At 43.8% G+C, this 26,362-nt stretch overlaps 1 protein-coding gene across 2 annotated transcripts in view; it reads right to left on the reverse strand.

The window, feature by feature from the left end:
• Nucleotides 1–17,956, reverse strand: part of DMRT1 (doublesex and mab-3 related transcription factor 1) — a 95,777-nt gene extending 77,821 nt beyond the window's left edge. The window contains exons 1-2 of one of the 2 annotated variants that reach the window (XM_025281579.3): nt 17,249–17,956; nt 13,720–13,909 (exon numbers count right to left, since the gene is read on the reverse strand). In XM_025281579.3, coding sequence (XP_025137364.1) covers nt 13,720–13,909; nt 17,249–17,548 — 490 coding nt within the window. In that variant the 5' untranslated portion in view covers nt 17,549–17,956. The remainder of the gene's footprint in view (nt 1–13,719; nt 13,910–17,248) is intronic. The other variant, XM_025281580.3, reaches the window with a different exon arrangement.
• Nucleotides 17,957–26,362: the final 8,406 nt, after the last annotated feature.

Here is a 26,362-nt window from a genome sequence, read left to right on the forward strand (position 1 = left end):
GAGAGTGAAAAAGTTGGCTTAAAGCTCAACATTCAGAAAACTAAAGATCATGGCATCCTGTCCCATCACTTCATGGGAAACAGATAGGGAATCAGTGGAAAGAGTGGCAGACTTTATTTTTCTGGGCTCCAAAATCACTGCAGATGGTGAGTGCAGCCATGAAATTAAAAGACGCTTACTCCTTGGAAGCAAAGTTATGACCAACCTAGATAGCATATTCAAAAGCAGAGACATTACTTTGCCAACAAAGGTCCATCTAGTCAAGGCTATGGTTTTTCCAGTAGTCATGTATGGATGTGAGAGTTGGACTGTGAAGAAGGCTGAGTACTGAAGAATTGATGCTTTTGAACTGTGGTATTGGAGAAAACTCTTGCGAGTCCCTTGGACTGCAAGGAGATCCTACGAGTCCATGCTGAAGGAGATCAGCCCTGGGATTTCTTTGGAAGGAATGATGCTAAAGCTGAAACTCCAGTACTTTGGCCACCTCATGTGAAGAGTTGACTCATTGGAAAAGACTCTGATGCTGGGAGGGATTGGGGGCAGGGGGAGAAGGGGACGACAGAGGATGAGATGGCTGGATGGCATCACTGACTCGATGGACGTGAGTCTGAGTGAACTCCGGGAGTTGGTGATGGACAGGGAGGCCTGGCGTGCTGCGATTCATGGGGCTGCAAGGAGTCGGACACGACTGAGCGACTGAACTGAACTGATGGGTAACACGCAGTCTAATTTCATGTAACATTGGTAAGGATAAGATTAGTCTCCAGCAGCCTGGATTATCTGACTAGACAAGTGTATCCCATTCTGCAGTCATGGCTGTGCTGACTTATTATACATCAGACAGTAATATTGGAATCTGTAGACCACAGCTCCAGACATGAATGTAAAATGGTTCAATCTCTGGAACCCTTAGCTTAACTTGAGCTCTGCCCATGGTTACACTGAAATGAGGGCATTAAGAGAAGTTGGAAGAGTGTGAAGAACATGTCATATGCATCTGCTCCACCATGGGGACATTTCTACTTGGCTCTGGTCTGCTGATGGGGAACCAGACGAGCCACAAGCTCCTCCACTCGTCCACAGAGTGCAGTGACCAGGGCCAATCCTCGGGCTCCTGGCCTCTGCAGTCTGCCCCCAGCTGTCTCAGTCTCCTGGCCTGAAATACCAAATAGTGTGTGTGGCCAGGGTGCGGGGGGAGGGATTGCAACTCATATCACAAAGTGCCAATTCCATAATAAACGAAGAACTCTCAGATAAGAAATTCAATAAAGAAATGGACAAAGGACACATACAGATGGCTCATTGAAAAAATACAAATGATCTTGTAACATATGGGAAAATGTTCAGTCTAACAAAGGAAAGGGGAAATATCAACTATATCGACTATATTTGTTTCTATTGCTGTGTGACAAACTGCCACAGATACAGCAGCTTTCAGTTCAGTTCAGTCGCTCAGTCGTGTCCGACTCTTTGCGACCCCATGAATCGCAGCACGCCAGGCCTCCCTGTCCATCTAAACCAATGCAAATGCGTTATTCTTGCAGTTTTCTGGGCCCACACTCTGACCGAGGTCTCTCCAGGCTGAAATCAAGGTGTTAACAGATCTGTGTTTGTTTCTGTGGGCACCGGGGGAGGATCCCTAACCCTGCTGAGTCAGAATGCTGGAAGAATTTGGTTCCCTGTGGTTGTAGGACTGAAGTCCTGTTTCTACACTGGCTGTCAGCTAAGGGCTGTTCCAAGATTCTAGAGAACTCCTGAAATCTTTGCCTTGGCACCCCCTTCCTCCATCTTCAAAGCCAGCAACAGTGGTCAAGTCTTTTCCTGACTTGGAAACCTCCTGGCATCTTCTGTTGTGGCATCTCTGGTGCAGCCAGGAAAGGTTCTCCACTTCCAAGGACTCGGGCATTAGAATGGGCCCACCTGGAATTTGGGGTCCACCCTGCTTGCAGACCCATGAATTAGAATCACATCTGCAAAGTCCCTTTTGCTCTGAAGGTAACATCTTCACCAGCCCCGGGGACAGGGGTGAGGACCTCTCTGGGGGGCCATTATTCTTCTGACCGCCCCACACGTACCAAACTTGCAGACTAGTCAAGCCCCGCAGAACCTAGCCCTGCCGGTGTCATGGCAGCTTCTCTGTGGAGGGAGGGCTGCGGGCGACATCTACAAAATTACATGTAAACTTGCCCTCCAAACAGTCCTCCTGTCCCCCAACTTCTTTCCGGCTCTACCGTCACCACCCTGGTGCAAGCAGCATCCCTTTGCCCAGGCAACTGCACAGTCTTCGTGTGCTCCCCCTTCAAACTACACTCCACACAGCAGCAAAGACCTCTGAAGAGAATAAATCAGACCACAGCACTCACCCCTGCAACACTCCAGCGACTTCCCATGGCACTCAGCATAAAATCCCAGCTCCTTCTGTGGCCTCCAAGGGCCAGCGAGTTGTGGCCCCCCCAGCTACGTCACCCTTGCGCTCAGCAATGAGCACACCAGCCTGCATCCTGCTCTAAGCGCGTCTCACCCTGCAGTGCCTCCTGCCTGGCTCTTCCTCCAAACCTTGACCACAACGGCTCACTGTCACTCAGGAGGAGCTCGGATTCAATCTCCTTCGAGGGTCCCTCTTTCCCTAACCACCCTGTCAATGCCATGACCCCTGCAGACACATGCATCCCATCACTCTGTCTCCTCAGTGCTCATACTTTCTGAAAGCATCTTGCTCACCCACTGGTGTACTTGTTTATCCACTGTCTCCCCTGCTAGACGTGCAAGATCCACAAGAGACAGATGTTTTAGGCACTGATACATACCCCAGGCCTAGAAAAGGGTCTGACCCAATGCAGTCACATAATGAATATTTGTTGAATAAGTGAAAAATGAAACAGGTGGAAGAAAGGGAAAAAGGGAGGGAGGGACTCTGGGCCAAACAGTCCACTTATCAGCAAAGATGAATTCAACTCAGTTCAGCAAACATTTACTAGTGTTAGATGGATCCAATCTGCTTCCCAGAATTACTGCATATACTGTATTTTGGATAAACCCTCAACTTCAGGACCAGAGTAAAGGGTGATGCAAAAATAGGGGGTGGCTTTATAAATGCTGAAATTAATACCACGTCAGCTGGGAGCATACACTGGACTGAGCTGACTCTGAAGTGTCTGAAGCATATCTGAGAACTCTCACTGCCAATAAACATCAGAAAATATGCTATTATTTGAATACTGAATTGGCACTTCCTTCTGACAACAAACCAGCTACTTATAGCCTATTTTAAGAGTTTCTTGTGCATTTTTTTCTGAAAAGTATGCTCAGAGGTATTGTACACTAAGACGGGATTAGTGATTGTAAACTCCAACAGACATGAGAGACCAGAGGAAACTGCGTTTGAAATACAATTTGGTTCAGCAAATTTGGTCATCACATTGAATTTTTTTACAAGTTGAAAAGTAAGACACCTTTAGACTGAGACAGAAATTCAGACACGCACTTACAGAGTTGCTTGGGACCACTGCCAATGGAACCATGACTAGTCAAGAACCAGTGAGACAGCAGCCAGAGCCCCCAGGGGCCCACAGGCTTCACAGCACTTCACAGAGCGTTTCTAGGCTCAGAGTCCAGATCACCTGGCAGAGGTACAGAATTCACAGAATCGCGCATCAGGCCTTACCCTGGGTCCCCTTCTCTACTGGCCTCAGCCCTCTGAGAAACTTTACTAGAGTTTAAAAGTCCTCATTACCCCAGAGGCACAGATTAGACTGGTGTATGGGCTTCCCTGGTGGCTCAGCTGGTAAAGAATCCACCTGCAATGCAGGAGACCCCAGTTCGATTCCTGGGTTGGGAAGATCCCTTGGGGGGTGGGGGGCATGGCAACCCACTCCAGTATTCTTGCCTGGAAAATCCCCATGGACAGAGGAGCCTGGCAGGCTACAACCCATGGGACTGCAAAGAGTTGGACACAACTGAGCAACTAAGCACAGCATATGAACAAGGACAGAAGTCAGCAATAAAGAAAAAATTGCAGACCTGGGAGAAGGAAGAAAGGAAAGAACAGATGTTGACAAGATAAAAGCAATCATCTCATGTGAGTCTACAGGTGATTCCAGAGGCCAAGAAAGGCAAGCTAACAAAAGAGGCTGTGTTCAGCAAAAAGGTCATGAGAGGGAGAGAACACAGAATTCTCACTCTGTAGATTCAGATTTTCAGTTTGGGAAGATAAATCCTAGCGAAGGATGGTGAGGAGGGTTGCACAACAATGTGAATACACTTAATGCCACTGAACTGTACACTTAAAAACAGTTAAAATGGTCAATTTTATGTTATGCATATTTTGTCACAATAAAACCTTTCAAAAATAAATTAGCTAGTAAAACAACAGACCAGACAGAAAGGCATTCACAAGATCCAGTGTGTGGCTGAGGGGATAGTCAATGGACAGGATCCCTGAACCAGCAGATAACAAGGAACCCAAGGGTCAAGGACTCGGGGGGACGCTGTGGAGCAGACAGGAGAAACGGCTAACACAGATGAGCTCTCTGACATTCCAAAAGTCTCCTACGGCAGCAAATGTAAAGCTGTACAGCTCTACAACAACACCTTACGTTACCACCTATAAAGTTTCCCAATGCTATCAACAGCTGTGACAACCTATGAGCTCCTCTCTTCTCACTGGTAATGTGGAGAACAGCTGTCCATTCTCCCCAGCTCTCGGGTTTCTCTTCTGCTTTCCACACGAGCGATGGCAGTCTTCCACTTTTAGAAGCCCAAAGATAAAAATTATTCTTGCTACGTTTCTAGGGCAGTAGAATTCCCTCTCCCTTGTTCTGGGGAAATGCTTGTCACCCAAGGTCTAGGAAGTTGCTTAAGCCCTTCAGAAACAAACCAATGTTTCTATCAGCCAATACTACAACAAAGAAAACCAGTCACCAGGTTCTTCTGTGGTTTAATTCCTCAAACACTACTCCTTTCACTATAAAATATATGCGATAATGAGGGAAAAGAGGAAATTTTTTAAAGGCAGTATTAATATATTAATATTTCTAGTAAGAAGATGCAATCCCAGAGAATCCTCCGTGATCTAAACTTCTGGTCACCAAAGACCCATTGACTGGGTTTTGTATCTTTATAGTTTCTGCCTGAATGAAGGCATGCTACCTTTTAATTTTAAAAAACTTTAGCATGAATTTTCTGACGCTCTCACACACTGCTGGTGGGAATGTAGTAAAACAGTGCAGCCTCTTTGGAAAACTCTGACAGTTCCTCAAAAGGTTAAACATAGTGTTACCGTGTGTGCGTGTGCTAAGTCGCTTCAGTCGTGTCTGACTCTTTGTGACCCTATGGACTGTAGCCTGACAGGCTCCTCTGTCCATGGGATTCTCCAGGCAAGAATACTGGAGTGGGGTGCCATTTCCTCCTCCAGGGGATCTTCCCGGCCCAGGGATAGAAACCACTTCTCTTGTGTATCCTGCATTGGCAGGTAGATTCTTTACCACTAGCACCACTTGGGAAGTGTTACCATATGCCTCAGAAATTGTGCTCTTTTGAATATAGTCAAGAGAATGAAACATATATTAATACAAAACCGACACCAAAATGTTATGGAAGCATTACTCATAATAGCCAAAAAGTGTAAGCAACCCAAAAGTCCTTCATCTGATGAATTAAAAAACTCACCATATCCATACAGTGGAGTAGTATAAAGTTTTTAAAAAGGAATAATAAATATTAATACAGGCTACAATAGGGGTAAATCTTGCAAACATCAGCCTAAGTGAAAAAAGTCAGCTATGACCCCAGTGTAAGAGCAGATGGAGATGACTACAAGGGAAGAGTTTCTTTTAGGAGATGAAAACGCTCCACAGTTAGATTACAGGGATGGTTGCACGGCTCTGCGAATTTACTTTAAAAAAAAAAAAAGCACTGAATTGTACACTTTAAACAGACAAAGTATACAGAATATGAATTATACCTTAGGCTGTTAAACTAATTTGAATTTTTAGGCATTTAAAAAATCAGAAACACTTAAAAATATCACCAAAATTGCAGATCGATCAATGATTTTACTTTGTATCTGTAGGTGGGTTCATGATCACTAACACAGTGTTTTAAAACAAAATTTCAAATTTAACCATCATTAATTTATTCAGCAAAACTTTACTGACCATGTACTACAAAGCCAGGTACCGTACTATGCACATAAGTTACGTGATGAATAAACTGCAATCCCTGCCCTTAAGATTACATTTTCACAATGGAGACGGAAGTGCAAATCAGTCACACGCTTCTTTTGACTTTTTACATATGCTGTTATAAAACTAATTTTATTTTGTAATAACTTTACATGGAGTATGATCTACTAAAATACTGAATCACCATGTTGTACACCTGAAACTAGTAATACTGTTAAGTCAACTATACTTCAATTAAAACTAATTTATAACTTTAAACACTGTATTTACCATTTTTGATGGCTCCGAATTTTCAGTCTAGCCAAGGAAGACCAGTAGGCCACTTCCTATATATTTTGCTGTCAACTTTTTTATAGAAATACTGTTTGTGGAGAATTTCTATCAGGTCAATTAACTGCTATATTTGACATGTAAATAGAGACTGCCCTTAGAATGAATAAAATTGATTGAGATGTTATTTAAAACACTAGTCCATCAAAATGATCAGTACAATTAATCTTAAGGGTTTTCTTTCATTCAAGCCTCCTATTCTTACTTCAGTTTAAGGAGATTTCATTTCATTAAACATTCTGGAAATTTCTTTGACTCTGAAAATAAAATTGGGGAATACTTTTATCTGAAGGCCTTTTTAAACCCAATTTCCACATCTTCCATCAACTGGAAATTGAGCTCTGTCTAAAATCAAATGGAGCTCATCTCATCTAAGTGGCCAGAATCCTAGAAATATCGGCTCTCAAGCTAATTTGGGTAAAATGTTTAGGTTTTTCATTTGAAATGCTTCTTTCTGTGCAACATGGAAAAGTGCGAAGATAAAAACTGAAATACTTTAACTTCATAGGAGATTTTTAGAGCAGCAAAACTACTTGGTATGATACTATAATAATGGGTACACACCATCATTTATTCACAGAATGTACACCACCAAGAGTTAACCCTTCTGTACACTCTGGACTCGGTGATGGTGGCATGTCTGTGTCGCTCATCAGTCGTAACAAATGTACTTTTGGTAGGGGATGCTGATAATGGGGACACTGTCTACGTGTGGGGGCAGGGGATGTATGGGCAATCTCTATACCTTCCTCTAAATTTTGCTGTAAATCTGTAACTTCTCTAATGAATAAAGTTTATTTTTAAAGAAACTTAAATAACTCAACATCTTCAGCTGTTAGTTCATCAGTCATTTCTCACTGGCAAAAAACTGCATGGGGACATTATTCCATTTTAAAACTACCACATTGCATGTTCGTACAGCATTTGAACCCTTAGAAAGCACACAAGCAGGAAGGCATGTGCTGCCTACCGAATGAGTTCTTTCTCTGTGCTGAAGTGGAATTACTGCTAGCTAAGGAAGAGAAGTGAAGGAGGGTGTCCTGTCAATATCAGACACAGGCCTGGCTGACCTAACAGGGGAAAGGTGAGTGAAGCAGGCCACAGGTCACAGGTCACAGGCGCTGGGCAGTGGGGGAAGGCCTGAGACGGCAGGAGGCGGCCTTGGGGGAGTGTGAATGTGAGTGTGTGTGGAAGCCCAGGGTGCTCCAGAAGGGAGGGCCCCAGGAGATAACATTCAGGTTCTCACTTACAAAGGACACATATGCCAAACCAAATTCTCTACAATGCAGCCCTTCATCTGACAGCCCTGCACAGAAGAGCCAAGAATTACGGAGACTTTAGCATAAGCTCTAGGTAAAATGGCCTTCTTTCTACTTGCTGCACAGGAGGCTAAGGAAAAGCAAAATACAGTATGAAATGAACAGGAAGGAGCCCACATGTCAAAGAGGAGGAGTGCTTATGAGATTTTTTTTCAAGTCAGCTGATAACTTTCAAAATAGATTATTAATATATTACATATATTATGCTTATGAGATTTTTTCAAGTCAGTTGCTAACTACATATATGTGTGTGTGTGTGTGTGTGTATTGCTAAAATTTAAAAAGTAAAACCACAGAAATAATGCTGAAGTTGTTATTAACTCATTGTCATTTATAACTAAAATTGCTCACCTTTTTTTCTGGACGCCTCCAAAATGGCTGGGAAGAAATCATTTGTTAATTGATAGTACACTTGTTAGCATATCTGATCCTGTTCATATAAAAGATAGCACTGAACAAAGCATTTCTTCAAAACGTTGTTCCTTCAGTGTTACCCACAATCACAGAATATTTTATACTCACTGTTGGAGGAATCATCCAGCAGTGTTTTGATCTAGCTTAGCCAATCTTCAGCTAAGGATCGCAGAGACTGTGGTAAGTTAACTTACTCAGAGGGATCAGCTCTCCAATAGATGAAATGACAATTCAGCAAATTCAGTTTCCTTCACAGTGGCCTCAGGATTCAGCCAATAATCTTGGCAATAATTCTTGGGCACTTTCAGGAGCCAAAAGGAGATAACTAAGAAGCCTCAAGGACATAAACATCTACTGGATTTCACTACGCCACTGCCCTTGCAGTCAACATCATGTATTAGAAAGAAAAAGTGAGCAGCCTGCCCCTTCGTGGGAGCCAGCTGGTGGGCTGCACCGTTCCATTACAACTTTCACCTTTCACAAAATAACTGCAAATCCTAGCGTTCCACATTGATATAACGGAATACCAGGCCATTAAAAAATGCCATGGTTTTATATTAAAAAAAAACTACACCAAGTGGGAGCAATATACTCCTGCTATGTTAAATATATACATTATATATATACATATACACACAAAAACAATAAGCAGACAGGTAAAGCCTCCACCTGTAATCCTGAGGTAACAAACAGAAGACCCACAAGTTGGAGTTTGGAACGTAGTCGTTGAGTATGTTTTTGTACTCTATAAATGTTTACCAATTCCTGCATAAAGCTAAATGTTATTTTAAAGAAATTCTTATCTCTAGAGATGTAATCTTAGTTACACATTTGTCAGTAGTACATGATGTAGGGCAGGAAGTTGGACACCCCATGTGCTACATAAAACTTAAGGAACATCCTTCAAGCTGTCTTGTCTGCTTCACTCTCTCTCTCTCCCCCTCTCTTCCTCCATCCCTCCCTCCCTTCACTGCCTTCTCCATCTCTATCTTTATATAGTTTAATTCTACTGGCATTTCTGTTTTCCTCTTGCTCATGTCCCAGAAGTTCATGATCCCAACTCAAGGGCTTCGGTGGACGTCCTGTGAGTGATGATGATGGACGAGGCTCCTGCCCTGCTGAGATGAGCTAGGCTGGTTCGGAAGGGCCCATCTTCCCAGAGCAGGCAAAGCCTCCTGCCCTCAGCTGAGCCCAGGGCACCGCACACCACTGGCTTCCACACTCCCTCCCTTGGAGCATTGGTTCAAGACTCTGAACTGACTCCAAGGTCCATCAGCTCCAGAAGCAAAGAAGGGAATCTGGTCACATCCTCCTTGACCCTGAACCTTCTGTCATGCTCCTCTGCTGCTTCTATTTGTAACTTTCCGTATCACCACTCTGAAATGCCCTGCAAGAACTTCTTGGTCACTGTGAACTCCATCTAGCCTGAAATCCTTCAAGGCTTCACTCACCATGGTGGGGTGTAAAATCAAACTCTGACACCCCTTTCCATGAAGTACAACGTGGGATACAGCAGGGTAGGCCAAGTTCACCCACGGTTCCCAACAAAATGCCCAGGACTAATGCTGATCCATCATGGGCCTGTCCCTGTATTTCTCCCTGTGAACACCAACGGCTACAGCTTTCTGTGCCAGCTGAGAATGGTGCTGCCCCTGATGTGTTTCGATTTGCCCATAAGCCCTAAATCCCGTCTGAGGATTAAACCATAAACTCTAATCATAACTGTCCGTTTTCCAAGAAAACACAGCAACTATTCTCACAACCTCCCTTCACAGGCAGGTGGCAAATCCGTGGGCTCTGGGATGGGACAGACCTGGACTGAATCCCAGCTCAACTCAGCTTTATTCTGGGGCAGTTTCCTTACCACCGGTTTCCTTATCTGTAAATAGGAATAGTAATTCCTACTTCCTAAGATATTTGTGAACATCAAATGAGCTACTCCCCTCTCTACTCCTCTGGCACCCCCACCACCATCCCCGTATCAGACCTCCAGCTGAATCCACCAGGTCTGTCCTGACCCGATACTATCTTCTGGTAATTAGGTACAGCTTAAAATTCCAAAGTGCGAGAATCATATTTCTGATAGATATACTCCTTCCTTATGAAAAGGAAAGTTCTGAAACTGCTATCAATATGTTTTATGCACAACAAAGCTAAAACAAGAAAATAATACCATCTCCTTTGTTAGCTAGTAGCTAGAGATTCTGTAGCCCCAGGAACAAACCCAGGGATAGGTGCGCAGACACACCTGCCTGCAGCAGGTACTGTAACTCTGTCGCTCACCTGGCTTCTCTCGTGCCCTCTAATCGTCTTCTTTATAATAGTCAAGACTCTGAGGATCTTAAAAAGCCTCAAAGAGCTCATCCCTCATTTTTGAGAAGAGGAAACAAGACCACCAGAGAGCTTAAGTTACTTGTCTAAAGTTGCACAGCTATTTAATGACAACTAGGCAGCTGACCAAAGCCTTTGACTGTGGATCACAATAAACTGTGGAAAATTTTTCAAGAGATGGGAATACCAGACCACCTGACCTGTCTCTTGAGAAACCTATATGCAGGTCAGGAAGCAACATATAGAACTGGACATGGAACAACAGACTGGTTCCAAATAGGAAAAGGAGTACGTCAAGGCTGTATATTGTCACCCTGCTTATTTAACTTATATGCAGAGTACATCAGGAGAAACGCTGGGCTGGAGGAAGCACAAGCTGGCATCAAGATTGCCGGGAGAAATATCAATAACCTCAGATATGCAGATGACACCACCCTTATGGCAGAAAGTGAAGAGGAACTCAAAAGCCTCTTGATGAAAGTGAAAGAGGAGACTGAAAAAGTTGGCTTAAAGCTCAACATTCAGAAAACTAAGATCATGGCATCCGGTCCCATCACTTCATGAGAAATAGATGGGGAAACAGTGTCAGACTTTATTTTTGGGGGCTCCAAAATCACTGCAGATGGTGACTGCAGCCATGAAATTAAAAGACGCTTACTCCTTGGAAGGAAAGTTATGACCCGCCTAGATAGCATATTCAAAAGCAGAGACATTACTTTGCCAACAAAGGTCCGTCTAGTCAAGGCTATGGTTTTTCCAGTGGTCATGTATGGATGTGAGAGTTGGACTGTGAAGAAGGCTGAGCGCCGAGGAATTGATGCTTTTGAACTGTGGTGTTGGAGAAGACTCTTAAGAGTTCCTTGGACTGCAAGGAGATCCGTTAAGTCCATTCTAAAGGAGATCAGTCCTGGGTGTTCTTTGGAAGAACTGATGCTGAAGCTGAAACTCCAATACTTTGACCACCTCATGCGAAGAGTTGACTCATTGAAAAAGACTCTGATGCTGGGAGGGATTGGGGGCAGGAGGAAAAGGGGACGACAGAGGAGGAGATGGCTGGATGGCATCACCGACTCGATGGACGTGAATTTGGGTAAACTCCAGGAGTTGGTGATGGACAGGGAGGCCTGGCTGCAATTCATGGGGTCGCAAAGAATCAGACACGACTGAGCTACTGAACTGAACTGAGGCAGCTGACAACTTTAGCCCAGCGATTAAGCACAGCAAACTAACTTATGAAAAGTTTACTTAAAACTTACTCCAAGGTTACATTTCATGGAGCCTTAGAAGGCTCTAGATTCTGTGCATCTCAGCGGGTATATTTAGTATGAAATATATGTCTTTATATTTGCCAATGGGATGTCGCAGATCCTAGTTTGGTGAGCTTCTTAGAGCTCCTGTATTCTAGACCAGTGCCATTAAACGGAACTTTGTGAGAAATGGAAGCACATACTATCCCATATGGCTGGCTTTAGCTACGTATGTGCCTGTTGAACATCTGAAATATGACTAGCGCAACTGAGAAACTAAATGTTTAAAATTTTTTAATTTATTTTTACTGTTGTAAAATACTGCAACATAAAAACAAACATCTCAACCATCTTTCAGTGCACAGTTCAGTGATACTAACTACATTCGTGATGTATTGCAACCATCACCATCATCCATCTCCATAGCTTTCCATCTCGTAAAACTGAAACCCTACACTCACTAAACAATAATCCTCTATTCCCCTCTCCCCGCAGCCTGTGACAACCACCAATCTACCTTCTGTCTCTAAGATTTTGACTACTTCAAGTATGTAAGTGGAATCATACAGTATTTGTCTTTTTGTGACTGGTTTATTTCACTTAGCATAAACTCCTCAAGGTTCATCCATGTTGTAGCATGTGTCAAAATTTCCGTCTTTTTCAGGCTAAATAGTTTTCTTTTTACCACATTTTGCACTTCCATTCATTTGTCAGTGGACATCTGAGGTGCTTCCACATTTTAGCTATTATGCATAATGCTGCTATGAACATGGATGTAGAAATACCTCTTTAAGATGCTGTTTTCAATTCTTTTCAGTATGCACTCAGAAGTGGAATTGCTGGATCATGTGATAATTCTATTTTTAACTTCTGAGAAACCACCATACTGTTTTCAATAGCAGCTGTACCGTTTTACGTTCCTACTAACTGTGCACAAAAGTTCCAATTTTTCCACATCTTCACCAATATTGTTATTATCTGGTTTTCTGATGGTAAGCATCCTAACTGGTATGAGGTGGTATCCATTATAGCTTCGATTTGCATTTCCTAATGACTAATGATATCAAGCATCTTTCCTTGAGGTTTCTACCACTTGTATATCTTCTCTGGATAAAAGTTTTAATTTTACTTCATTGTAATTAAATTTAAGCAGCCCAATGAGGCTAGAGGCTTCCATGTTGGGCAGTGCAGCTCTGAAGCACCATGATTCTCAAGATAATTTACAGATTCAGTGCAGTAAGCACTGAGATTTGGAGGCAGATGGATCCATTCAGGTCCTTTCTAGTCTGACAGATGTAGCCAGTCACTAAAACTTTTTATACCTCAATTTTCACATAGTATAAAATAGAATTAACACCTCCTTCTTCTAAGAATGAAATGAATCAGTATACATCTCTAGCCCCTGATATACTCTTAGCTCATGAGAGAGAATTTAAACCAATGAGACATGCCTTGCCTCAATTCCAGTGTCCACTGAAACTCAGAACCCAGAATCTGTTTTTCTTTTTAGATATGTTCCCCAAGTGAAATTGCAGTCCCTCCCAGAGAAAGGACTTTCAGCTTTAGGAAACAAGGATCTTTGGCTCCCACCAGGAGGATCCCGTGAATGGAAGGGGCTGATTGAGATGAATTCTGGACTAACTTCTCTGGTATTCTGTGATTTTGACTCTGTCCAGATTCAGCCTTGGCAAAAAACAACAGGAAAGTGAAGCTGTCGAACTTCTGGTTCTAGAATTCAGGCCCACCTCCTTTGTGAGGCAGCCAAAACAAACCTTCAGAGGGAGGATCTTTTAAGAATCCCTCTAAGCTCTGCATGTGCTCTGGGACTCAAAACCATCCTGAGGCTCTGTCTTTGTGGCCACACCCTTCTTCCCTCCAGCGGGCCCACAGGCTTACCTGGACCTGGAGCTGCCGTGCTGGGGGTGCTGGCCGGTGGCGGCTGCGAGGAGCTGCTGCTCTCAATCATCAGACACGGGTTGCCGCTGCTGTTCTCTCTCTTGACCATCAGTTCAGCCGTGCTGGGCAGTGGGATGGGGTGACTGATCCCCAATTCCTCTTCCTGGGCCTGCTGACGTCTCAGGGCCACCTGGAAGCACAGGGCGGTGGGTCACCCTCCAGCACCCCAGAATCACTCCTACAGCTTTGCCAAAACCACTGAAGCCCTGCCCATCCCAGACATCTCCATCCATTACCTCCAGGGATGAGGTCTGAGAATCCCTCATTTCTTCTCCCACCCCCAATTTCTTTTTATAGCCACCCAGGTAACTCTGATGTGCAACCAAAGCTGAAAAATGGTTGAGAGTCAGAGGTCCTTTAGAGCTTTGAGTGAGTGCTCAAAAACTTTTCAATAAACAAATGTGTGTGTAGACTAGAAGGAAAGATTGGATGAGAAAAAGCTGCAGTTAGCAGAGGAATTCAAAGTGAAGAGCAGAAGTCAGCAGTGACAGATTAGGAAGGAAGGAGAATGGGATCACTCATTGCTTACTTCCACAAATATGGAAAACACCACTGTATTAGGAACCTCGACCATCAAGACATAGTAAGATTTAGATTAGATCCTAAGGCACTCACTGTTTAAAAGCAGAGACACGAAGCAAACATGCAACTACAACTCAAGACAAAACGTGAACCACCACAAGACAGGCACAAAAGGGGCTTTAAGTGCAAGGATGAACGGAGGTGGTGCTACAACGGGGCCGTGAAGAGCCGCATGAGTGAAGCCTGACAGGCAAGGATGAAGGGGCAGAACTACTCCCAACATGGGAGCAGGGTAGACAGTGAAGGCAGAGGCTGCTCAGGAAACCCACAGAGCCCTATTCGGTGGGATGGAGGGATTGTGGAGGGAAATAATGGGGAAAGGGGGGCTGGCAACATGGTGTTGGAAGTCCCTGGAGAAAGAGGTGGAGGTGGAGAGAAAAGGAGAAAGCAGGTGTGATATCCCCCAGTGGGGGCTGGAAAAGACCCGGCATACCTAAGACACTCCTCATGGTCCCTCTTCTTTTAAAGAACAGTGGAAGGTTGAAAAGTTGTGTCCAAAAAAAAAAATTGTATTTTTGTTTACAAGTAACAAAAAAAAGCAGACTTTCTGTTGAAAGTGACCACTGGTGATAACGGAACAAGAAAGGGAAGCACCTGTACCTCAGAGGCTGAAATACAAGCCAAAAAGTTGACATCAAAATGGTGAACCAGAAACGTAACTACAATTTACAGACTGTTTTAGGAAAACTGTAGTCTTTAAATTTAGAAAGATGATTAACTTTGAAGTAATTTTACTCCTAACAAGAGGAGTCTTCAACTTAAAAAAAAATCTTTGAATATAAGATTAAATAATTAAGTAAGTCCTGAATTTTCTATTATTAACCAAGTTTAGAAACAGAATATTAAGGATTTGACCACAAATGTTTAAAATACCCATGAACTTGTGAAGAATGTCAATGCAACAAAAAAGTGCACTTTAAAAAGCCCTGGTTTACACAAATCTCACACATGCACACAACATACAGAGTATTATATAGTCCATAAACTAAAAACACTTTTACAAAGACCTCTCAAGGGCTCTTAGGAAATGCTATTTAAATAGGGAAGGTGAGGCAATTGATTTAAAAATGCAATTATTTTAGGCTCTTAAGATCAATTTCAAGCTATTTTAGAATGACTGTTACATGGTTGTTTAAAGGATTTCACTCAGCACAGCACAAGCCTTCTGGTGTGGAAAATACTCAAGTTTTATACTATTAAAATAATTTTTAGTTCCTTTTGTTTTTAACATAGCGAACAGCCTCCTTACAAATTAGTACTCCTACTAATACAGCTTATTCAAACTTAATGGCCCTGCTGCTGCTAAGTCGCTTCAGTCGTGTCCGACTCTGTGCGACCCCATAGACGGCAGCCCACCAGGCTTCCCCGTCCCTGGGATTCTCCAGGCAAGAACACCGGAGTGGGTAATGGCCCTACTCGGATGCATATTTTTCTTACATTTTGAGAAAAATCCCCCTCCCAAGCATACTCTCCACACTAAATATTAAAGCCAGCAGCTAAATCTTCAGAAAAAAATTTTCTACCTACAAAAACAACTAAATGCCATAAGTTTTTTTTTTTCCCAGTAAGTTCACTGTGATGCATTTAAATGCTATATTCAGTGTATTCTTTTCCACTATAGATTAAGCTGAAAACCAATAAAGAAACCAAGTAAAACAACCTGTATTTCCATGACTTCCCTCACAGTCTGTGAAGACCGAATCTAACTATTTTAAAACATTTTTTAAAAATGGGTGTATATAAAAAGTATAATCCTATGAATGTTAAGTCATTTTCAGTGGACGATATTTACCCGTTCCTAACCAAAAGTAGCACGTCGTTAGTAAACCTTTGTAATATTTCATTGTAAATAACCTGTTTTAAAAGGATGGGACAACTTTTAGCTGGAAAGAATGTGTATTCTCTTCTAAAAATTCTTTTAGGATACCAATGACTTTATTTCTGTTAAGGTACAAAAGTACTGCCCCAACAGGAGACAAAACCTCAAACGCTTGCATTTTCTCCTCTGCGTGGTCGTTTAAAATTCTTAAGTGTGTTTTAAAACACACTCAAAGTAACCTGTACTTGAATATCTTCGGTCGAGACAGCAAACTTTAAAGCGCAAATGAAATTTCCCTAGGGCTCAAAATGGCTGAGCCAGGATCCACCGCGGCGAATACGAAAAAGAGCGCCAAGAGCACAGCGAGGACCACGCCGCGCCGGCGTCCGTTAGGGCGACTTTTCCAGAAAAGCAGACTCCCGCCGCGACGCGTTATCCGTAGAAGCTGCGGCCGGCCGGGTCTCTGCTTCCCCCTAACCAGAACCCGAGAAGGCACCGTCCAACACCCCCACCCAATTATAAGCTCCCTGCTCGAGGCCGAGTCAGGGATCCGAGGGAGCAAGCCCCCCAACTCTGCTCAGAGAGTGAGGTCGGATGCCTAGGGCTCCCCGAAGGGCCGAACACCACAACTCGCTGCTGGAGGCGGGGTCAGAGATCCCGGGGACCCCTTCCCTAGCAGCGCGAACCCCGCAACTCTCGGCTGGAGAATGAGTTTAGGCATCACGGGGACTCCCAAGCAGAGCGAACCCTGCAGCTCTCAGCTAGCTCTGAAAAAGAAAGAAAGACAGAGGATCCCCGAAGGGGCGAACCCCACAATTCCCACTGGGTCACGGATCCGGAGCTTCGGGAGCCGAGTGAACCCCGCACCTCCCTGGCTCCGCCTGCGGCATCGGAGACTAGTCCAGGCCCTCGGAGCGCGGCATCGGAACGTGGCTAGGACCCCCGGGCCCGAGCGCGCAGTGGCGGTCGGCAAGCACCGCCACCTTCCTTCCGAACCCCCCGTGGCACCCCAGGGGCTTTACTCGAAAAATTCGGGGCTGAAGCCCGGTTCCAGACGCCCGCACTCACCTGCGCGGCCATCACGCGTTGTCTCTCTGCTATCAGGTTGCACTTCTTGCACTGGCAATCCCGCCACATGCAGAAACGCTTGTGGCCCTTGAGCGGCGACGCGTAGCCGTGGTTGCGGCACCGCGCGCACTTGGGCAGCCGCGGAGACTTCTTGCTCGAGACGGCGTCCATGCCCGACGCTCCCGAGTCGGATCCGCCGCCGCCGCCGCCGCCCCCGGCCTTGCCCTGCGGTGGTGCCCCCGGGGTTTGCGGGGCCTCCGACGGTGCGGAGGGCTTGCTATACGCATCATCGTTGGGCATGGTGCCCCAAGGAGAAGCGCGGACTCTCCGGTAGCTGCAAGGGGGTTACCCGGCCGACGGCGAGGCTGGAGAGGAGGAGGCGCAGAACGCGTACGTTCTGCAGCCGGAGGTGCAGCTGGACTGGCGAGGTCGGGACTCGCAACGCCCAGAGACGTGGGGGGTTGTGCCCTTTATTTGCGCGCGCGCGCGCGCGGCACAGAACTTTTGGATACTTTTCAGAACGTTCCCGGGACTGCCTGGGCGGGAGAGAGCTCTAAGAAGCGCCGTCACGCCCACCGCCCCCCAATTCTAGCCACTCGGCTCCCGCTGCGTGCAAGCTTTCAGGAGCTGCAAACACCGAGGGCACTGCTGGAGGGCTGCTGCGAGCGCACACCTGGAGCAGGGGTGCTCCCCGGGGTGCACCGGCTGCCAGAACACGCTGTACTGAGGAAGCTGGGCTCCAGCTCAGCAAGGTAGCTGTGCAGGCTGCTGGGAGGAGGTGCAGACCCCCCTCTGGAATCCTCCCGCTCCCTTCCCCCCAGTGACGCCCTTCTGCAAGTTCCATAGGACAGACTTTGACAGAGGCCCGCTCAGAAAGCAGTTTCTTCCTCATTTAAGATAAGTCTGAGGCAGAAGGCCTGAACAAAGAGAAGCCTCTGCAGTTTTATCAGCAAATAAGACCCACAGTGGGAGAGTGGGTCCATGCGCACCCCAAATTGGGCCTGTTCTCCGGTTGCCTCTTCCTGGACCTGTGTTCACTTGCTCAAGAGATTTCCACCTGCTGGCTGCATATAACTTTCAGATCTAGAGTTCTAGTCCTTACTTCTCTCTTCAGTGGCTTACAGGTTCTTGCCTTTGAAGCAGCCTCACTTAAGATCTGCAGGCACTGGAAATTCGGTCTTTTCAAAACCTCTTTTGGGGTTGCAGGGGACAGAGATGAGCACATTTATCAAAATTCATTCCACACTTAAGATCTGTGCATTTTAATTATACCTCCAAAAACCCCAAATCCTCTTACAGTCTTTCCCTCACTGCCACTCCCCACCATTTCTGTCTTCTCTCTGCACTTGCACAGCAAATCCAACCCATTCTTCCTGCACACCAAAGTGTCCCTCTAAAGCCAGCCCCTCTCATGTCTGAATCTCTGCAGTAGTGTCCGGCTGGTCTGTTTCTTAGTCTTCCAGTATAATTCCATATTCCATGCACATAGCAATTGGCTACTCAAGTGGCTTTGTATTGTTTTCCACATGAAAAACAGAAGTTAAGGACCTGAGGCTGCATCTTAAAGGACTTTGAAAGATCTCCCTCTGCATTTTTCAGCCTCATATATTGAGGAGTTCACTTATCAGCTTGAGCTTTTTGTTGATTTTTACACACCCTTTTTGTTCAATGCCATGTCTCTAACCTTGGGATGGCCATTGTCCAGCCAGGGGTTGGGGTGGGGGTTGGGGGCTGCCCTTATATCTCTCCCCTGCTTGCCTTTCTTTTTCCCAGTGTTAGTACTCTAGTTCCAAATTCTTGGCCCTAACAGTAGGAGTTAGGTCCCCAAAGGATCCTGCCATCCCACTTAACTTCTCATCAAAATGTTTGTCTGTTGACTCTCTCATTTAGCAGAGTAGGCTTCCCTGATAGCTCCATTGGTAAAGAATCTGCCTGTAATGCAGGAGACCCCCTTTAGATTCCTGGGTCAGGAAGATCCCCTGGAGAAGGGATAGGTTACCCACTCCAGTATTCTTGGGCTTCCCTTGTGGCTCAGCTGCAAGAATCTGCCTGCAATGCAGGAGACCTGGGTTCGATCCCTGAGTTGGGAAGATCCTCTGGAGAAGGGAAAGGTTACCCATTCCAGTATTCTGCCCTGGAGAATCCCATGGACTATACAGTCCATGGGGTCGCAAAGAGTTAGACTGGACTAAGCAACTTTCACTTTTTAGCAGATTAGCATTTTCAGCCCTGAGCTCTGAAATCTAGCCTGCCTTTCCCATTCTTATTCTGAGGCCCCTCTCACAGGCTCTTTCCCTCAGCCTGGATTTTCTCCATTAGTGTCCTCACTCTGAAAATTATTTCCTAAAGAAGCATCTAGCTTTACATGATACCTCATATCCTACCCATCAAGCCAGCAAAGCTTTACTTAGGACAGGGGCCAGGATGCAACCATCTGTCTCAATCTGGAGCTTGTTAAATGATAACCACTATTTGGTTCAGGAATATCCATCAGACTTTCATTAAAACACACATACCAATTACTGTTATCTACTATTTACTTTTCTTTTTCCATATTTCCATTTTAATACATTACCCAAAGCTGCATCACTCTCAAGGCCAAGTCCAGTTCCAGAGAATGAAGTCAATGCCAGAAGCAGCAGCTGTCAAATCCCAAATTACAGGGGAACACATGTTTCTTACGAGCATCCCCTCACTAGAGTCTGTGATGGAGGGACTTAAACCTCCTACAGGAAATTTGGGGCTAGCAAACTGTGTGACCAAGATATTAAACATAAAATGTTGTGATGAAGATAATAACCTAATAAAGTTTCTATTCACAAACCACAGAGGAGGTACCAGACACAAGACAATACAAAAGGAAAGTGGGAAGACCTCAAGGATGAACAGAGTTGTCCTGGATATTTTGAATAGTTTGGCCCTGTTGTCTCCTTTCTTCCCTCCCTTCTTTGCAAAACAAAACTGTGAAGTATAATGGTGCAGATCTGTATTTACTGAGGTAGAAAGATGTCCAGGGCATACTGGTAAGTGGGAGGAAGAAGGGAGTTCAATCCTAAAACATGGCAGGGTTAGGCAAAGACTTCTTAGATATGATGCCAAAAGCACAAGCAAGGAAAGAAAAAATTGATAAATTGACTTCACCAAAATTCAAAACCTTTGTGCTTCTAAAGCTATCATTAAGAAAGTGAAAATACAGGACATATCTGATGAATGACTTGTATCTAGAATACATAAAGAACTTTTGTGATACAATAATAAAAAGATAAACCGACTAAAGAACGGGCAAATTTTTGAATGGATATTTCACCAAAGAAAATATTTGAATGACAATAAGCATATGGAAAGATGTTTGATATCATTAGTCATTAGGAAAATGCAAATCAAAACAATGAGATATCACGTCACACCCACTAGGATGGCTATACTCAAAAACATAGTAGCAAATACTGGCAGAGAAGGCAATGGCACCCCACTCCAGTACTCTTGCCTGGAAAATCCCATGGACAGAGGAGCCTGGTGGACTGCAGTCCATGGGGTTGCTAGAGTCGGACACGACTAAGCGACTTCACTTTCACTTTTCACTTTCATGCATTGGAGAAGGAAATGGCAACCCACTCCAGTGTTCTTGCCTGGAGAATCCCAGGGACGGGGAAGCCTGGTGGGCTGCCGTCTATGGGGTCGCACAGAGTCGGACACGACTGAAGTGACTTAGCAGCAGCAGCAGCAGCAAATACTGGCTAGGATGTGGAGAAACTAGAATTCTCATGTATTGCTAGTAGGAATGCAAAATGGCACAATTTTGGAAAATTTTACCATAAGACCCAACAGTTTCATTCCTAAATATCTTACCACAGAGAAATGAAAACAGGTCCATACAAAGACTTGTATGTGAATATCATAGCAGCATGACTCATTTGAAACAATCCAAATGTCCACTAACAGGTGACTGAATAAACAACAGTGGTATATTCACAGAATGGAATATCATTCAGTCATCAAAAAGGATGGTGTGTGCTGACACACGCTGCAGTAAGGGTGAATCTTGAGAACATTATGATAAATAAAAGAACCCAAATTCTTGTGTATGTTCCCAATTATACAAACTGTCCAGAATAGGCAAATCAATACAGAAAGAGCAGCAGTTCCAAAGCCGGAATGGGAATGAAGAATAAGTACCAATATGTATAAGGAATCTTTGGGGGTGTGATACAATGGTCTAAAATCGGATCATGATAATGGTTGCAAAACCCTGTAACTTTACTGAAATTAGTTGTATGGTTAAAACGAGAATTTTATGGTTTATATAATATACTTCAATGAAGCTATTTAAAATTTTAACTAAAAAAAACTCAGGATGTACAATATGGTTCCATTTCTGAAATAGGACCCAATGTGTATTAATATCTGCTTGAGTAGTTTATTTAATTCTCCATGAGTTATAGGATTATGAGTGATACTCTCCTTATACTTCGTGTGTTTCTTTGGGAGCAGGCCCATGTTCTGGCGCCCTCCCTCCTGTCTCTTCCCTTGTAGCCAGGTGATAAGAAATGGCATCTGAGCTTGGGCCTTGCAGTCTCTGTCAGCCCTGTGGTCAACCCCAGATCACCAGCATTCTTAGCATTAGAATTTGGAACCCAAGCTGGTCTCACAATGAATTAATATGTGTTTTGCTTTCCAGTTATCATAGTTCTGTGATACATCTACTTTGTTTATTATCTGATTTTTTAAAAACAGGCATTACTGTCACATCAGAAACAATACACTATTTTCTTGGTGAGGCAGTATAGCATCATATTCAACGTTTGGCTTTGAATACCAACTATGTGATACTAGGAAAGTTTCTTAACTGCTCTATGACTCAGTCAGCTCATCTGTAAAAGGAGAGTAATAATAACAACAACCTCAAAGGATTTTTAGGATTAACTAAATTGGTTAATACTCACAATGTGCTTATAAAAGCATGTAGCACACAGTAATATGTAAGCCATTACTATTATTATTCACATATTTGAAATTTTAAAAGTGGTGAAAAAGCATATGGATATAACCTTCACTTACTAGAATAACTTAGAAGGAGGGGAAGCTATATTAGAAAACACCAATGATAAATTTCATCTAGTTTGCACTTTGTCCATGCAGAGGAATTTTTGCCCCAGGTCTTGGTACAACAGCTCACGGGGAAAATTCTCTGCGATGCTTCTAACTATATATACAAAGCAAGACACTAATGAGTCAAAATGTTCAGCTAAAGGCTCTGCCATGTGTGGAGCCTGGCCTCGCGAGTCAGCTGACCTGAACAAATGATCTGGTACCTGGGGCTGGTCTGAGCAGGAGGCATCAAGGGGGAAGTGAGATTCCTGGGGCTTGGGGCATTTCATGAAGGAGGACTGTGTGAGAGGGAAGACTGAACAGGACTTGAGTGGGCACAAAGGTTTAAAAAAAAAAAGATATTCTAGGTCGTGGGAACCAGGGCTAGATGGCGGGGCTCTGGGAGTAAGTTGTGGGTTGGGGGAGAGGGCACAGACATGCCAGTCTGGAACAGAGGAGTCAAGCTAGAGCCCAGTGGGAGATAAGGCTGGAAAGATAATATGGCACCTTGCCTGCCAGGGAGGAATTTGGCTTCTATCCTATAGGCAAATGGAGAATGATGGAGGTTTTTGTCCTTGAGGTGTCTGAGAAATGAAAATGGTGGGTTTGCCGATCTCTGTGTGATTTGAACAAGCCACTTAAGGTCTCTAAGCCTTCCGTGTATAATTATGAGGAGATGACAGTTTCATTGTGATCCGAGCTATTTGCAAGATGCTTGGAACCGTGTCTGCCACACAGAAGATACTGGATCATTGCTCATAGCTGATTCTAACTGCAGTTTGGATTGGAGGAGACGAGAAATCTGAAAGCAAATAATACTGGCAGGGACCTAGTTGTTCAGAAAGATGGCTGTGCCTGAGGCTACAGCAGTGAACCCTCATTCCCCGTCAATCCTCCTCTATGCATTCAGTTCCCACCAACATCAACAGAGATGGACGACAGTAGTCAGAATCCTGGAAAGGGTGGTACAAACGAATGCAGGCCTTGCAGTCAGGCTGCCTGGGTAGAGCCCCAACTTTTCCACTTATCAGCTGTGTACGTGTAGGCAAGTCACTTGCCATCTCTGTGCCTCCCTTTCTTCATCTGGAAATTGCAAATCAGCCGAGAAGTCTTGTAAAGCTGCGATGACTGATGTATGTAAAGGGTTTCGGTGAGTGCCTGCAAGAGAATAAGCACCATCTAAGTGTGAACCATTGTTGATTTGGAATTCTATGGGAGGAATTTTGAAGCACACATAGAAGATGAGGGGGACAAGGAGGAAGGTATTAGGATCTGGGCAGTTTGCTAGTTCCTCTCAAGAAAGTTGTTCCCAACAAGGTCAGTAATTAGGAACTCGGCCCAGAACTTGGAAATAAGGGACAGGATCTCTGAACAGCAAATATCTGTCACAAAGCATATGATCCTCACACGATCAGAGTATCTGGAGCCAGTCTCAGGCTCTTAGGAAGACAACAAGGGAACAGTTCAAAAGCAGCACGTGGGCAGAACAGCAAGGGTTAGAGCTGATGGGAGGGAGGAGACCACACAGCCATAGGCAGGGAAGGCTGGTCTGTGTTCCTCAGGATGGAGGTCCACTGGCTACAGTTGACCCTGGGAACATTACTGTTTAATGTCTATACAGTGATTGATTTTCACAAGTAATGCTCAGTGACTTATCAATAAAGACTAAATCATGTTCAATTCCTTACCCTCTGTTTAAGAAGAGTAAAAATACTCTAGTTTTCCCCAATAAAAATACCTAAAATGTAAGTTTTTACATTTAAATTAGAAAGCCTAAATTATTTAGAAAATCACTGAACATGAAACAAGTGAAATGAAGTGATCTAGAGAAATTGTGCTTCTAGAGAAAATGCACTCATCATCCAGAAAAATGAAAAAATATATTTTGAAGATAACTGCAGATGACTTTTCGGTATTAGCTGCTGTTTTGAAACTATCAGCAGCAAACTTTTCTATTACCCAAAAGAAAAAGAAGTGGCTTGCCATTATGAGTTTTTCCTGTAGGCTCAATCACTTAGAATTCCAAAAATTTGTTGTTCAGTCGCTCGGTCATGTCCAACTCTTTGCGAGCCCATGAACTGCAGCACACCAGGCTTCCCCTGTCCTTCACTATCTCCCAGAGTTTGCTCAAACTCACGTCCCTTGAGTCTATGATGCCATCCAATCACCTCATCTCCGTCACCACCTTCTCCTCCTGCCCTCGATCTTTCCAAGCATCACTCTTCTCCAATGAGTCGGCCCTTCACATCAGGTGGCCAAAGTATTGGAGTTTCAGCTTCAGCCTCAGTCCTTCCAATGAATGTTCACGGTTGATTTCCTTTAGGATTGACTGGTTTGATCTTCTTGCTGTCCAAGGGACTCTCAAGAATCTTCTCCAGCACCACCATTCGAAAGCATCAATTGTTCGGCACTTAGCCTTCTTTATGGTCCAAGTCTCACATCTGTACATGACAACTGGAAATATAGCTTTGACTATACAGACCTTTCTCTGCAAAGTGATGTCTCTGCTTTTCAATACGCTATCTGAGTTTGTCATAGCTTTTCTTCCAAGGAGCAAGCCTCTTTTAATTTCATGGCTGCAGTCACCATCACAATGATTTTGGAGCCTGAGAAAACAAAGTCTGTCACTGTTTCTATTGCTTCCCTATCTATTTGCCATGAAGTGATGAGACCGGATGCCGTGATCTTAGTTTTCTGAATGTTGAGTTTTAAGTCAGCTTTTTCACTCTCATCTTTCACCTTCATCAAGAGGGTCTTTAGTTCCTTTTTGTTTTCTGCCATTAGATATCATCTGTATATCTGTGTGTTAGTTACTCAGTCATGTCTGACTCTTTGTAACCCTATGGAGTGTAGCCTGAGAGTCAGGCTACTCTGTCCATGGAATTTTCCAGGTAAGAATATTGGAGCAGGTTGCCGTTTCCTTCTCCAGGGGATCTTCCCAACGCAGGGACTGAACCTGGGTTTCCCAAATTACGGACAGATTCTTTACCTTCTGAGCCATCAGAGAAGCCCTAGTTTTCTGAATGCTGAGTTTTAACCCAGTTTTTTTACTCTCCTCTTTGACCTTCATCAAGAGGCTCCTTAGTTCCTCTTTGCTTTCTGCTATTAGATGTCATCTGTATATTTGAGGTTGTTGATATTTCTCCCAGCAATCTTGATTCCATGCATGTGATGCCATCATGCATTTCACATGGTGTACCCTGAATATAAGTTAAATAAGCAGAGTGACAATATACAGCCTTGACATACTCCTTTCTCGATTTTGAACTAGTCCATTGTTCCATGCCCTGTTCTAACTGTTGCTTCTTGACCTGCATACAGGTTTCTCAGGAGACGCATAAGGTGGTCTGGTATTCCTGTCTATGAATTTTGCACATTTTGTTGTGATCCACACAGTCAAAGGCTTTAGCCTAGTGAACGAACAGAAGTAAATGTTTTTCTGGAATTCTCTTGCTTTTTCTATGATCTTTATGATGGTGTCCAATCTAGGTGTCCAATTGTTATGATTACAGTTAGCCTAATTCTTGGTATCAAATGCCTTAGTCATCCTCACTGTTTTGCTTCTTTGTCCAATATTATTTTTTCTGGAATTAGATGAATATTTTTTTATAATATATCTCTAAAACTAGGTGCAGTTTTCTTCCATAGCTTGGTAGAAACCTGACAAGGCCTTGTTTAAAAAAAAATGGTAAAATACAAAATAGCTGATATATATTGTCTACTAAAGGTTTCAATTTTTAAGCTTTGAATCAGTCACAAAATGTTTGTTTTACTATTCCCAACTTTCTACTGCATGTAAATGGCCTATGGTAAAAATATAAGCATACTTACATTGTTATTTATCCCAGGGGTATGAGCACTGCTAATAATCTATCTATTTGTCTTGTTTTTATTTTGTTAGCAAACAGAGAAATCAGCAAAATAGTGGCTATTGAACCCAATGGGAGATATATCTGTGCTCCTTTTTGATATACATTTTAACTTCCAATTCATTTGAAACTTTTAAATGAAATATTATTTCAAGAT

This window comes from Bubalus bubalis, chromosome 3 (genome assembly GCF_019923935.1).
Source record: "Bubalus bubalis isolate 160015118507 breed Murrah chromosome 3, NDDB_SH_1, whole genome shotgun sequence".
Taxonomy (NCBI): Eukaryota; Metazoa; Chordata; class Mammalia; order Artiodactyla; family Bovidae; genus Bubalus; species Bubalus bubalis.